Below are 16,458 nucleotides of genomic sequence, written 5' to 3' on the forward strand. Positions count from 1 at the left end.
TTAATCAAGAAGAGGCTTAAGGAAATTCTGTTTCTCCCATGAAATCTGTAAAAAAACTTTGAACATGTAAAATAGCAAGAGAACTCTTGTAGAAATTTGATAATCACCTATTTGTTAAAAGTCACACGCATTTTTAGACTTTTTTGAAAATCACCAGCTTAGAATAACAGAAATACATGTATCTCAAATCCTTTATAGAAGTTTAATTAGGTACTTACCCTGAACTGATCCACGCAACAATTTGACTGATGGATGACCACTGACCGAATGATCGATGAGGAATCAATAACCGATGATCAATCTGATTGCAGTTTAGTTATGTAAAATGATGGATGATTGGTTTGTGTAAATTTCTCAATTTTGATTGGAATGAACCAAACCAAGTGTTAATTGTACTAAGAGCATAAAATAATAAATCAATCATGTGTTTTTCATTAAAATACAAAATGTAGTGAATCAAAAAGAAAAGTAAATGAATAAAAGTATGAATTTTTATCACATAGTTAATTTCTGTTCAAATGAAAAACACGAAACAAAACAATCCATAATTATTAACTGACCATCAATCACATGATGTAAAATAGAACCAATCATTGATTTAAGGGATCAGTTTGATGGATCAATGACATACCAGACTGATTGGTGGTCAAAGAACAGTTATAACTATAGTTGCATGGATCAGGACAGATACTGTATCAGCGGTCAATTTCAATAAAAATTGTAAGGTGTAAAATTAGTAGTCAGTTACGACACCACAATACTTTGATATATTATGATGTCAGAACATACAATTAATTTACACTTAATATATGATTTCTTGTGAAATGGACTGCTGTATTTCATTAACAGCATAAAATAATAATAAAAAAAAAACAGATATATTCTAAAATAATACCTGTTCCCTGTTCCAGCAGGTCCCAGACAGAATGAATGGAAATATATAAATGCCTTGGAAGCAAAGTCACATAAACATCTGCAAGTAAAACCACCATAGTTTCTAAAGTAAAAGTAATTACTGGTAATAAAACAAGAGGACAGACCTAATTACTCCTGTGTATTCTATAAACTATGTTTGGGGGTATAAAAAAAAACAAAAAAAAAAAAAAAACCTCATACCAAAATGGATCAATCAATCTCAGTCAAATGACTTATGTATATAAGCACACAATCAATTGTTTTATCATCAATCAAGCTCAGTTTTGATACTAATCCAATCATTCCATGCTTTTGTTATGGACAATAACATTGCTCTGACTTGACAAAAAACTGATAAATAAAAAAGTACGAGGTGGAGTCAAGTATTTTAACTAGTCTGGGCACAATTTGTATTTTTGAAGCTTTTGACTAGTATGTGCACTATTACTGTATACTGCTATCACAGAGATATGTCTCATCTGTTAAAACATGGTCAATATTATTAAAAACTTGATTGATGGTGATAGTGTCACTAATTGTTTATTTTTTAAACAATTCATAATCAATTAAACAATTTAACACTACAAAAAGGTTCCTCAGGTATAGTTTATTTGCATACATGGAACTGTGACTAAGTGATAATCTCAGAGTCAAGGGACCATGACAGCAGGGGCATATACATGAATTGTATACAGATTTGTAGTAGAGTGATGCTAATTCAAATATACACCAAATATGATTGAACCTAGCAAAAGTGGTTGTTATCAATCTGACCTAAAAACTTACTGTAAAAATCGTAACATGGATGCCAGAAACACAACACTTTTCAGACTAAAATCATGTTTTCAGCAAGAAAAACTATATTATTTATTTGAAATGAGAAACATCATAACAACTCAAAAAAACCATGTCCTTGAGTGGAAGCAGTGACCTCTAATTTTTTTTACTTTGGTGTGACTTATCTGGTGATTGAAACCAAATACTCCCACACTCATAGCGGGCATGTTACCACAAGACAACAGAGTCAGTACTCACACTTTGATGAAATCAATGTAACATTCTTCTGTTTTAAATGATTTCTTTCTTGAGAGGATGGTGGTGACAAGACTTCCCTGTAAAATTGTATAGAAACCATAAAAGAGAAATTTATAAATTTTATACTGAAAATATCACATCTCACACTGAGAGAAACTAGAGGCCTTAAAGAGCCTGAATTGGTCACCTGTCTTGATAAGCAACATTCTATTTTTGTAAAAGTGGCCACGTTTTTTCTTTGATAAACATTACAAATTCTTAACCCTCATGCCTTAAAGGTAGAATAAAAAATAAATTAAATTCAGTCCAGTAGTTTCTGAGGAGAATTTTTTTTTTAAGTAATAACATTTTAATAGCAAAAAAATGTTTGGAAAAAGTGCAGTAACTCCAACATGGCTAATTAACAGATCTACATGCAAATTTCACCACAGATAATGAAAACGTATTGATTTTCATGATGTTATAATTTTTGCTGTGGACATAGAACCGAGGAAAACTGTACACATGAAATTGATTTTAACATTATATAACGCTAATATTATTTTTAAAACTGCAAAAATTGATACCCTTAACTAGTTTTACTTGACAGAATTAACGAAAATTAGAAACCATGAAAATTAATTTGTTAACAGTAGATCTCATCATGCTGAACATTTTTACCCTATTCAGAATTTGGCTTAATCTAACAGTTTTGGAGATTTATGCCAAAAAACTCTGTCTGACCCCTGTTTTGTTTTTAGTATAAACTGCCATGTTCTTCAAGTGGTAAAAACTTCAATAACTTCACCATGGCTTAACATATTTACACGAAAATTAAACCACAGATAGATCTTATCGTGCTAAATTTGTTTACCCTGTAAGAATTTGGCTATACAAAATGGTTTTGGAGATATACATGAAATTTTCTGTCTAACCCCTATGTTCTATTTTTAGTAATGGCAGCCATGTTTTTCAACAGATCAAAATTCCCCCATTTGCAGAGGTCACCCTACGAAACAGTCATTCCAAGTTTGGTTCTCATTGGTCAAGTAGTGTCAGGAGAATAGTTTTGAACAATTGCTAAGGACAAAAGCCAACAGTGAACAACAACAGATGACCACAGAAGATGATAATGGAAGCCAAGTGATGGGAATAGCTCACATGGCCCTTTAGGGAAGGTGAACTAGACAGTGAAAATTAATGTATATATTTGTTTCATATTCTCAGTAAGCAACTAAACAAAACATCTGTCAGCATCATTTTAATCAAAGAAAGAATGACAAATTTTACTGACAATAAAATGTACATACAAACATGAAAACAGTAAAACACTGATTCTAGGCCTTTGTTCATAAATCATACTAGGCTTCTCAAATATTTTGAAACAGTATCCAACACTATGACTCATTAGTTATTGGATTTCTCTGACCTAAATTGTTAATTTAATAATTTAAATACCTTTTTATAGCTTTAGGTCGTTGGAGAAATCCGAACAAACATGTATAAGTATTTACCTGATAAATTGGAGAAACCAGCATTCTTCTCTCCACGTCTACTAAAGTTACATACTTCTGTAATAAAATAGTACAGATCATTATCTTCACATCGAGGCCTGTAATTTTCCATTGAGCAAGAGAAATTTTGGTGCAAGCATGAAATTACACATGTAATTAATTCCTTTCAGCAACAGCCACAGTTAAAAATTGTATTTTGAAATTCTACATTGTGAATGTTTAAAAAATATCAGAGTTTGTAATTTAATTACAGACAAACAGACAAACAGACAGACAGTCAGACAGACAGACAGACAGCCAAACAAAAATAATATCATTTACTAGGAAAGGTGGGGAGACCCACAAATTAGAATGTCACAGGTCCAAAGTTGATATTAAAGTAGTATCATGTTACTATAAAGAGTAATACCCATTGTGATAAAAAAACTAATAATTTGAGGACTACTGGCCATGGCTCAACAAAGCTTAAAACATTACTAAAAACAGAGAATATTTTAAGCTATTTGTGATGTCACAAAATCTCAAAACTAGTACTTTCATAAGAGTTACAAGGGAAGTTGTGAGTATGCTCAGACTTACATATTTTTCAAGTTTATGGTATATAAGGCCAAGATCTAAACTGTTTTGCAATAAACACCTGGAAAAAGATAAAAGATTTTTTAACCTGGACAGCTTTTGGAAGCATTCTATCCACAGATTTCTTCTCATGTCGACATATACCAATCAACTTGACATCTCCAAGGTCCTTCATTGTTAAACCTTTATAGCACCATGATATACAAGAGTTCTGGTTACTGAAATATGAAAGTACAAGAGTTCTGGTTACTAGAATGTAAGGATTCAACAGTTATGGTTACTAGAATGTAAGGATTCAACAGTTATGGTTACTAGAATGTAAGAATACATTTAATTAGTATTATCAACATACCGCAATTTAATCTAAAGAAAGTATGATCTCTTTAACAGTTTATGTCAGAGAAATGTCCATTATTTAAAAGAAAGTGAGAAATATCATAATGACTGTTTACAACATACAAATAGATTTTCTTCTTTGTTCAGTAGATCTTTGCTAATTTTATCGATTTGGAAGTTGATTTCTTACAGTTTGAGGTATTTTTTCAATGATTAGTAATTTCTTTCAACTGACAATGATGTATTTTATGAATTAGATGGACTCATGAACATTTTCCCTCATGGATCACCAAAGTTCATCTATGTTTTTGTGAAGTTCATGCTGTTGGTCTTGGTGAGTATTTTTTGTTTTGTTTTTATTTCTGTTGTTTGTCCTTGGCAGTTTGCATGGTTCTGAACCAGTTTTTGATCCTGGATTTCCCCTCTTTGATATCCATAATTTTCATTCGTTCTTCAGTATTTCCAATTTTCTTGTTTCCCCTCTACATGATTTGGTTTTTATTTTACATTTGAACAAAATATAACCAAAAACAAAAGGTAACCACGACCATACATACCTATGACAGCCAGGTACAAACAGTTTTAGAGCCAAGACTATGCCCCTAATCTCCTCCTCAAATTGAGCTGAGCCAATTACAACCACTGGTCTTCCCGTCAGTAAACTGTATATAATATTCTGTATGTTGTGGTAGTTAAGTAAGACAGTTGATAATCCAAAACCTGAGGAAAATGGATGAATTAAAATCCAGGAAAAAGTACTGTTCATACTTGTAAGTCATTGTGTTTGATAAAACTTCCAGCTGGGGATCATTTAAGAGTTAAATTATTAACCCAAAAATGACTTGTTGATTTAATCAATCAGAGTAAAGATCTTCAATCTGCCCTTTTTTATGGTCTCTAACGATATGTCATCAAGGGTCAGCAGTCAACATGGGAGAAGAGGTGAAGCTAAACATACTTTAAGGAGGTAGACTTAAGGTAAGGGACATAACTCTTGAAATTAATGACATGTTTGTATCATATTCAATATCACCAAAGCCAACCAAGCTTTCATTTGAAACAGAATGAAAGCAGACCAAGTTAATTTGATGCTTACATGAGTTGATGTAAAATGTTGATACACAAACGTTCCAATGATTTGTTAGAGTTGTGTCACCGTAAACAAAAGCGTGTTAGAAATAGTACAAAATAATAGAATTCTACAAAACTGAAAATTTAATAGAAACTTCTGAATGCTTTGGTCAATTTATTTTATGATATCATTAGCGAATTATTATATAGGTACATATATATACGCAGCAGGGAAATGTTGAAAACTGAAAATAGGGAAATATCCTTTCGTGCCAGTGAAATTTAACATCCTTCCTTTGGTGTCACAAGTTATTTGGACCAGCATTATGATTGCACCTTTCCTTGCAAACTTTTTAGTGCCATAAATTAAATATTCCATTGAGCTATTTTGATAATAAGGAATCAAATGAAATAGGATAAAATTGTGAAAATGAAATGAAGTATGGTAAACTTGTAAACAACCAAGAATTACAATGCTGCTCATCATCCATTATGAAAAACTAAGAACAAATGGTCTCTCATGTCAGTTATCATTTCTGTTGCCATTCTTTCACATGCTATTCTTAGTATTTGGCACTCATGATGGTCTCATGTGTTTGTACCAAATTTTCTCTAAGTATTCTGGTACACTGTTCATCAGTAATTATTGTAGCAGAACATTTCTTGTTGTTGTACCCCTCCACCCAATCACCCCATTTCTCATTCAGTTATAACTAATTTAATTTCTCCAGAACACTAGTTAACATACATATTTGCATGTACTCTAACAATATAAATAAAAATCCAAGTATCAGTAGACTAGGGCAAATGAGTTTCTCATTTCGACGGAATTAAAACATTTAAAAAAAATCTATGTGTTGCAAAGGATACCTCTAAAATATGTAACTGGCACAAAAAGATCCTTCCCAAAAAATAATTCCTTAATTTATTCAACCCATCAATCCATACTGTGTTCACTTCATACAGGTTTCATTCTATGTTATATCTATTTTGGGATATTTAATGGAAATTTCACTGATTTCCTAAATTTCGACATCATTTTTTTTAAATCATTGAAACTTGATATGCTGATATATGCTTTCGAACAAGCTAACTCATATTCATTTAACATCCTAAACAGCAAATGTCTATTTTCAAGTCATGCAGGGGCAAAATATGGGCCTAAATGTACAAAGTCCTTTACTTTATAATTTTAACTTAACTATATACCTGCATAAGTTGTATCAGTTTGTGAACTAAACCTGAAGATATCTGCTGAGATTGATTGTCCTAATTCTGATCTAGATCTGTAAAAGACATATCAATTATATTCATTGTAAAAATATTGGTAGTTCACTTATTTCTTCAAAAATCTATTCAGCAAATATCATTTTGGCCATTGCCTATGGAGCAAAGTGATCTCCCCAGGGCTGTATAGCATCACATTTTTTATCAGGATTCTATCAAAACAGAACTTCCCATAAGGTCTAATACAAATGTGATGCTTAAATTTTTAGATGCAAGATCAGGGATTAACAGGATGATATCTGTACACTAGAGCTATTTGTACCATACTCAAATTATGACTTGATGCACTGCTTGTTTGTTTAGGGTGATGTTACGACTACAGGGTGAATCACTGGTTACGACTACAGGGTGAATCACTGGTTATGACTACAGGGTGAATCACTGGTTACGACTACAGGGTGAATCAATTGAATCAATGATAGACCAATTGTTAACTGGTCTATTACTGGTAGGCTCCTAATGCTTGGCTGCTTACAGGCAGAATAATTACAACAAGCTTGCTATCAAGATGTGTAATACATAAACAAAAGCATATCATATTACAGACACAACATCCGGTCTAGAAATACATTATTAGGATGCTGTCCATGTGTGAGTCACTGTAAATTACAGATTCGGACTTGTGAAACGTATTAACTTTATCAACACCCTGTATGCCTGTTTTAAAAGTTTAAACAATCACTTCTGAATTATGTAAGTCACTTCCTACAGAATGAGTTTGAGACATTTATGTTTCAGACCCAATATAGAACATCACTGACACTCTATTCCTATCATGTATATTTAGCTATTAAATGTTTGTTTGTTTGTTTGTTGGGGTTTAATGTCCGAGCAGCAATATTTCAGCTATATTCAGACGATGAACATGAAATTGATGATAAAATGAACATGAAATGAAGCTATCATATGATAAACTATCTGTTTGCAGGATTAGTTAAACACTGTTCAGACAAACAAATCTGTAACTTTAAGATAAAGTAGGAAGAAACTCATGTCTGAGAAATACAAATAAAATGGACCAATGGGCACAAGAGAGGGGATGGGGAGGGGTACAACATCAGAGTTAGAAGAGGGAATTAGGGGGACATGAACCATAAAACTACATTAGGTTAGCCTTTTGTTAATTTAGGGTGAGAAATGGGACTGATGCAGGCTCCAGTAACAAGATAACTACAACATATGTTAATCAAATAAATTTTCACACTAGTAGACTGGAACATGTGAAAGTAGTGCATCACATACAAATAATGAGATATACTTGTAAAAGGTCAATCATAAAGTTGGTTACATGTTAACTTTTTCTTGTAATCTAAAATTAAACCTATCAATTGTTCCATTCAGTCACTGCATGTAGGTTTCGTTATATCCCAAATGCACCGACTGAAACAACTGATAGGTCTAATTTCAATTCAATTGTTTTTTCTTGGTTCTCACAAAAAATATTGTGATGTTTTTAACCAGTTTGCTTTACAATTTATAAACATTTCTGAAATTTTCAAACAAAACAAATAACATAAGAAAAAGTTAGGTCTTACCCTCTCCTACTGGAAATATCATTTGAATCAGCTAAAAGTAAAAAATCATGTTCATTCTTCGGTTATATGTATCATAGTTTCTCTATTGAGTTATAATTCACAAATTTCAAATACGGCAGTTTCAGTTTTTTTTTTTTCTGAGGTAAACTACTGCATTTGCCCATTCAAAAGTAGACTTTATGCTTGTACTTGAATATCTTCACTTTATTTGAATTATGTACCAATTCATGTAAAAATCATGGTAGATGTGATTCATGGTGCAGGGAACCCACCAGACATGTGATTCATGGTGCAGGAAACCCACCAGACATGTGAATCATGGTGCAGGAAACCCACCAGACAACATTGATTTTTTGTCAACATAGGCCGTATTTTTACATTACTACAATCCCTTTTGCATACAAATCTGCATTTTAGAGAAAACCATGCATCATCAAACTTACACAGATTACATTATCATAGACAGAAAAGGTCCTTATTTAAGATTTTTAGTGAAAAAATTCTATACTTTACAGTAACTTTACATGGTAGATTGAATTTTGTCGTTTTACTTGTGGACTTTGCCATTAACATGATTAAAAGCTGTCATCATACTTTTCTAATGGGTTTCAATGGTTTAACTGGACCCATTGTCAAGCACCAGAGAGTCATTTCAAATAATATATAATGTTGAAAAAGAGTTATCTCCCTTTTAAGATTCCATTCAACATTTTTCAGATAAGTCAAAATAAAAATAACCATGTGAATTGATTTTTTTAATTTTAGCATTGTTTGGTGTTTGGCAACATTCTTAACAGCCCTGAAACTAAAAATGTGATCTTTTAATCTTTAAATCCCCTAATGCTTGATACTTAAAAGTAAATTTCTACTTAAATCTATACAATTTTAGCAACTCGGCGCGTGTTTCTAGAAAAGCAGAGGACGCTTACCCTACCAGTGCACCTGGTTCATGCTCTAAGTTCTTAGTGGAGTATGAGTTGCTCATTAACTTTTGTTACTTTGTATGTATGATTTTAGTTACTTTATGTTCTTTGGTGTGTTTGTCTGTTTTCCATTTCTGGTCTTTGTCCCTGGATTACATTCTTTTGATTACCACTATAACCTTAGTTCCCTTGAATACTCTTCCTAAGCCCTGCCAATATTTTTTATCATACATTCTTTTCAATTAATTGTCCTAGTAATAATTCATATCAAGTTGCTATTTTACCTGATTGTGTAGTCTGCGTCAGTTTAGACTGGTACCCACTACAAGATGAGGTACCAGAGCTGCTGTCCACTTCTCTAAAGTCACAGTCTTCACATTTTAAATGAGAGTTAGAAATCTTATCACCCAAACTTTCTATTTCATTACTGCAAGTTATAGTACCATGTCTATCTCTGCTTCTAACATCAGTCAAACTCCCCTCAGAATTTTCAATTGAGCTATTTTGATCATCATCTATATTTCTGTTACATAAATTTCCACAAGATGTCACATTAGGATTTGGTGCCATCTCATCTATGATTTCAGTTAATACAGAATCCAGTTGATCAGTTTCATTTACACTATTTCCTAAATTATTATTACATTTATCAGTGTGAGACATTACATCTTCATTCTGTAAAGTTTCCTCCTGATCAGCAGTTTGATTTACAACAGTAGATGATCTGTCCCTTTCATTTAAATATCCAATGTCATCATCAACAACATTTACAGAGTCAACAAAAGCATTTTGTAAATTCAAATAGTTATCTAAAACAGGCTCTTTTAGCAGATCTTCTGAAATTACTTCCTGGTTGCTAGAATCAAATATATTGTGGCCTGAATTTTGTTTAGTTAAAGTCTCTTCCATGTCATTCAAAATTTGCCCTTCAGAACAATGTCTGACCCTTATGTCATTTAAATCTTCCTCCTGACCTTCAGAACAACCTTTGACCCTACTATCATTCAAATTTTCTTCCTGACCTATAGAAAAATCTTTAATTCTATTGTCGTTCAGGTTAACCTCTGGACTTCGTTCAGAAGGTGAGTTACTGCTATTTCCATCATCCATTGATTTTCTTTTCTCAGAACCAGAATTTGAAGAACTGTCTTGAGGTGGGGATGATGAATTGTGACAACTTTCGAACGACCCAATCAACTGGAATGAACCAAGACTACTAGTTCTCCTGAAATAAAGAAGAAAAAGTGAAAGTTTAACTTTCATCTTTTATTAAGCCATTTTTAATGAATTTTTTGTCTTGCCAAGTTTGGTTTCATAGTTACCAGGATTTACAGCTTTTAATGAAACAAATTCAACATTACTTAAATTGGAATTAGATGTTAAATGTAAAACCCTTTATTTCAATTATTCCCTGTTCTAGTCCTCAACAATAATGATATTCTTTTGCGCACATCTACATATGTTGCACAACATTCCTATAAAATTTCATCAAATTTTCTTGAGTAGTTTAAGAGGACTTACAAGAAATGTAAACAGATAAACTAATGGAGGGCTGTATAGACAGATAGACAGGGTGATTCCTATATACCTACAAGAACTGTTTGCAGAGGAAATGATTAATTAATTTATCTTATGATAAAGGAAGGCATCTCATGCAGCTTTTTTTCCTTTGAAAAAATCTTTGAAAGAACCCAGAATTGACTATGAATGGACTCAATAATTTGCACCTTAACCACAAAAAAAATTGAATTACTTTCATACAATAAAATCTCTCTAAACCAAACCAAAACTGATGTAAACAAACTGTTTGAATTACAAAATTTGCACAGTAAATGGCATAACTAATATGTCTTAGAACAGAACTGTTTCTGACAGGTACTAGTAATCATTTCAAGTACAGATTAGTAATGTAATAAATTTAAGCAGAGTATGATTTAGTTAGTCAGTTTGGTTTTGCAGCCATGATTTTACAAAGCCAAGAAAAAAAGCAGAAATTGACTATGTAAATACATGTGGAATTCTGTTTTAAAGAAGAAAATTATAGTATTGACATATAGTAAGTCCATTCAGAGTTTGCTTTTTACAGGGGGTCAGTTTATCCAGTTTGATTTTCAGAGGGGGTCAGTCTATCCAGAATTTGGTTAAGCCAGAGGGTCAGTTTATCCAGTTAGTTTGTGACAGGGGGGTTAGTTTATCCAGTTTGTTTGTGACAGAGGTGGGGGGGGCAGTAAACACAGAGTTTGGTAATGAAATAAAGTCAGTCTATCCAGAGTTTGGTTTAGCCAGAGGGTCAGTTTATCCAGAGTTTGCTTGAGCCAGGGGGTCAGTTTATCCAGTTTGTTTGTGACAGGAGGGTCAGTTTATCCAGAGTTTGGTTTAGCCAGAAGGTCAGTCTATCCAGAGTTTGGTTTAGCCAGAGGGTCACTTTATCCAAGTTAGATGACATTTACTATAATAACAGATTCATAACAAGCTTACTGTAAATAAACTCCTAGATCACTAGTAGCTGACATCATAGAATCAGAATCAGAATCATCATTGTCTATAACTGATTGATAAGAGCTCGGTAATGATTTATAACTGGACAGGGTGTCAGTCTAAAATATAAAACATTTCATAGGAAAGAAAATCTCCTTGGTTTAAATGAAGAATTGTTGAGAAAGGTTGATATTGCTTCTGCTGTAATTTTAAGACATCTAATTTTTACAGATCATGATATCAATATACTAATTAGTGAGTACATCAATTTTAACATTTTCCCAACAGTGATTTTACATTGAAATGTTTTATTTGAAAACGCATGAATACTTTTAGGCCACATACATGTAATCTATGTTTTCAATCATTATCTAAAACCCCAAAACATTCAAGTACACTAAATACATTCAAAACATGCTATTTCTTTGAATGAATCATAGAAGGCCAGATACACTTTTACTAATGTGACAGATGCTGAGCAGGAAACACTTACCCTTCAGGGTTATCTGATGTCACTCTCATTTTTTTTGGGGGGGTGGGGGGAAGTTAATATTGCTAGTGTTTTAGTTTTTTTGTATTACATCATATTTTCTTGATCTTCAGTTTATATATGTAATCTACTTCATTCTGTTTGGTACAATTTGTATATAGATTGTCTTTGATTTCCTGATCTCACATTCAGGACATGTAATCAAGTTTTCATGTATCTGAATTGTCCCAATATAGACACTATGGTATATTAATGCCTCAGTTTGAATGTAGACAGTATTGTTCTATAATAAGGCATCTTTAAAAATCAGCACATTTAAAAAATAATGAAATATGCTCAGAAATAAACACAAATTTGACAATCAAGGTTCATAGTTCATGGTCTATTGGAGACAAATTGATTGTTTGTCTTAGAAGTGTCAGAGGATGCAGAAAAGTGAGTTCAAAGTTACAATAGAATGATAAGGCAAAAGTGAGTTATCTCCCTTTGATGATGAACATGCAATGTATTTCATATAATTTATACCTCAAATTAATGACACTTAAAAAAGAAACGAAGGCATTCCAGCATTACAGATAACATTTTGAATAATATTTCATGAAAAGCGTTGCATTTTTTTCCAACATGATTTATCCAACATAGAATATCACTGTAAAATGTATTCTTACTGAACCCCAACTCCTTCCTAAGATATTCCATGAATCCATACTGGTTCTAGAACCTGGAACTCTCATATAACAACAGGTACTTATACAGATTCTATGCAAAAAAGAAAAAATTATTTTTCTATAATAAAGCAATTGAAATAGAAATTAATTCTTAACAAATATCAATTGACAATCTTGAAGATTTCCTGAATAATGCCAACAAAATCAAAGCACAAATGAAATACATAGAAAGCATTGATGTGCATTGAAAAAGAAAGATAACTCTTTATTTTGTAAAAAATTTGGTTGCTTTGTTAGGAAACTTTAAAATAATTTTCTGAGCCATTGTCGACTTACAAAATCCTTATACAATTTGACATTCATATGATACAATGTATAAACATTTCAATGGAACAAAAAATTCAGTGAGAAAAACGTATGTTGTGCCACCAATATCATAGGATTTGGGAAAAAATCAGCTCAAAGGTGCTTTCTATATTTGAAAAGACCTTTATTTGATCTCCGCATCATTGGATTTGCTCAGAAATTTTTCAATAGAATCTTAAAACAATGAGATTTTTGACAGAGTTAACTGCCCTTGAAATGTTCATTTTCAGTGCATTTCAATGAAATTGTAACTCAGTGGTCCAGCATGATATGGAAAATCTTGTATGTTTTCCTTGATTCTGATGGTGCAAATAGTAAAATTACACTATCAACATGATGGGTTTTTTCATTGTAACCATGTTTCACCAACTGCCTGATTCTTACAGGGACTGACACTTAATTGCTCTTGGAATATAAACATACAATAGTCAATTTAAATATATCTACCTACTTATCAATATCCTTCATCAGGTTGGCAGCAATATACTGGTTCCCAAATGTCATAAGACCTTGAGAAGGATCTGTAACAAAAATATGCATATGAACAACCACAGATACTACATATGTTAATCATATATTGCTGATATGTCAAATGTGGTTAGTTTTAATTAAGGAAAGTTTCCAATTTATAAACAGGATATACAAAATAACTAGGTTTGTGGCAGTTTCTATTTATTAACCACTTGAACCTGATACATAATCATATGGAATTCATATGATAATACATGATTAATTACATATGATTGTCTTACAATTATCATATGATTTTCATATGTGAAAAGCCACTTGCAGCATTCAATTATCACATGATGAGCATATGTTAACTGTAACATATATTAATAATATCAGATAATCATATGATAATCATATGTTTTACTTCATATGATTCTCATGTGTGGCACATTTGGTTGTGTAATATTGTTACCATATTTTCTCTCTCAAGAAACAGTGATATCTATTGTAATAACTAAGGGTTTTTATCCAATCTTTGAGGATTCTTTTCAGCTTTTGACCAAGACAAACGATCAAATAATTATGGTTTAGCATCCTATGGCAGTTATGTCATGCATTTCAGTTCATGAATGATTGATCAATGGAACAAATGATGCTTAGTACTATTCTGACACACTGAGCTGGATCTTTATTGTGCTAGCTAAACAGCCTGTTGGAAAGCAAGCCACCCCATTCAGACACTTTATTCTGACTCCAGGCCAACCAGTCAAAATACCACATAGTTGGAAGAAAAGCAGTGACTACTAATTCTAAGTTATTGGAGAAACATAGCCAGGAACAAAACCCAAGACTTGTACTCAAGGTGAACTTTGAACCCTGCAACCCCCAACAGAGTTCCCAAGTTATAAGAAATAATCCATTATGGGGCAAACTAAATCAAATTTTAAGAAGTGTAAACTCCCCAACCTTGACACATTGAATGCCAGAGAGTTTGTTTGTTTGTTAGGGTTTAATGTCTGAGCAGCAATATTTCAGCTATATTCAGACAATGAACATGAAATGGATGATAAAATGAACATGAAATGAAAAAGGGATGGGACACAAGGACAATGGGGTCGTCAAAGTTTGACTGCCACTAGAAATAGGGAGAGGTGGGTAGGGTCGGGCAATTTAGCCTCCTGTGGCGGAGCCCTATGGTTCCTACTCCGGGAGAATACCACAGTGGGGTTCTTTAACATGTGGGGAACGTGGCATGTTTCCCAACACGGTGCACCACCATGGTTTGCGGTCAGGTTTTCCGTATTATAGCCTGACAACCCCAGCATGTAACACGCCAGGGGTACCCCATTCCACCACCTGGGGCACACATCCCAGTTGCTCTGTATGCAGAGTGCCCTAGCCCCCGGCTAGGATTCTGAGCACTATTTAGTCGCCTTTTACGACAAACTTAGCGCTGCTGCAGGCCTATTATTTTTACACCTGGACCTGCACGGGGCTAATACAATCTATATCAACCTGCACGGGGCTAATACAATCTATATCAGTTAATTTCCAACAATGTTCCATTCCAAGTTTGGAATGGAGCAATCTCATGCTAATCTTATACTAATCACTGGGCCTATTTACATTTGAATTTAACCTGTATTTCATTGTATGAAACAACTGTATGAAGTTTTGAAAAAAAAATCATTGATCTGTTCACAATTGCAAATTATCATCTTGATACCATCAGGGGGATGAACAGATACACACAGAACTTTTAGGAAAGTATCACAAAATACTTCAACACTTTGTGTGGTGGGGTATAAAAAGGGAAATTCTAGTCTAAGAAATCTCCTGTACCCACTACTGTAAGAGATTTATTACACATTCTAAGCTCTTTAAACCACAGCCATGGTAAATAAGTGATAAACACATCACCAACATTTCCTGCAACTCATAGGCTGCATCTATTAACAAATATGAAGAAACTAATTCTATTATATTCTAAATAAATCATGGAAATTCCATTTTATAATTGTTTTATTATATAATTGTTTTTAAATGGCCAGCCTGTGATCAAACAATGATAAAATAAAGTTTCCATGATTTATTTTTTAATTATTTTCCATATCATACCTACACAATTCAAGTTTAATAGAAATTATGATTCAACATTATCAGATAAACTGATTTCAAACCATCTTACATTTGTATAAATGTGTGCAGATAAATTGGTTTTAGCCACATGTAATCACACACTCCAATCAGAACAGACAGTCAATTTTACCTAATAAAGATAAGTCTCTTTTCTCCATTTGAAGTACAGCAATATCTTGCTTGAAATACTGAAACAAACAAAAAATTAGAATTAAGGAAAAAAAATAACTTGTAGCCATATGTCTCCTGCCACAACAAAAAAAGTTGAAGTGCAATTTAAGCCCTATAATGCCTGCTAAATTTGTTGAATCAAACTTCCAGTGCAATATACAAAGATGACTAACAATCCTACTAAATTCCAACAAAATCTATCAAGAAGTTTCCAAGGAGTTTTGTCCACAAGTCTGACCAGACAGATGGATTGACAGACAAACAGTTGGACACCAGTATTTCTTAATGTTCCCTTCCTTGTAACAAAGGGGACAAAAACTACATTTTCCTCTGTGAGCAAAGGGTCCTAATAACAATAAAAGAAACCTTAATAACATGACATTTCAAAACTTAAAAATAAGTTAACAACTACAGTTAAACAGACATGACATTCACTGGGGAACAGTGTCATTGTCATACATTGTCAGTGGATCTTTACAGTGTATCCATCTGCGAAGAGGAGGATGCTTACACTGTCGGTAC

At 32.8% G+C, this 16,458-nt stretch overlaps 1 protein-coding gene across 3 annotated transcripts in view; it reads right to left on the reverse strand.

The window, feature by feature from the left end:
- LOC148613153 (uncharacterized) overlaps positions 1-16,458 on the reverse strand; it is a 58,755-nt gene that overhangs the window by 25,983 nt on the left and 16,314 nt on the right. For all 3 annotated transcript variants that reach the window (XM_088586348.1, XM_088586346.1, XM_088586347.1), the window contains exons 12-23: positions 15,896-15,953; positions 13,625-13,694; positions 12,808-12,898; positions 11,650-11,768; positions 9,456-10,396; positions 8,249-8,279; positions 6,636-6,712; positions 4,913-5,075; positions 4,108-4,237; positions 3,444-3,500; positions 1,951-2,027; positions 896-973 (exon numbers count right to left, since the gene is read on the reverse strand). In XM_088586348.1, coding sequence (XP_088442474.1) covers positions 896-973; positions 1,951-2,027; positions 3,444-3,500; positions 4,108-4,237; positions 4,913-5,075; positions 6,636-6,712; positions 8,249-8,279; positions 9,456-10,396; positions 11,650-11,768; positions 12,808-12,898; positions 13,625-13,694; positions 15,896-15,953 — 1,892 coding nt within the window. The remainder of the gene's footprint in view (positions 1-895; positions 974-1,950; positions 2,028-3,443; positions 3,501-4,107; positions 4,238-4,912; positions 5,076-6,635; positions 6,713-8,248; positions 8,280-9,455; positions 10,397-11,649; positions 11,769-12,807; positions 12,899-13,624; positions 13,695-15,895; positions 15,954-16,458) is intronic.

This window comes from Perna viridis, chromosome 6 (genome assembly GCF_037379345.1).
Source record: "Perna viridis isolate PV_CMFRI_1.1 ecotype Kerala chromosome 6, ASM3737934v1, whole genome shotgun sequence".
Classification (NCBI taxonomy): domain Eukaryota; kingdom Metazoa; phylum Mollusca; class Bivalvia; order Mytilida; family Mytilidae; genus Perna; species Perna viridis.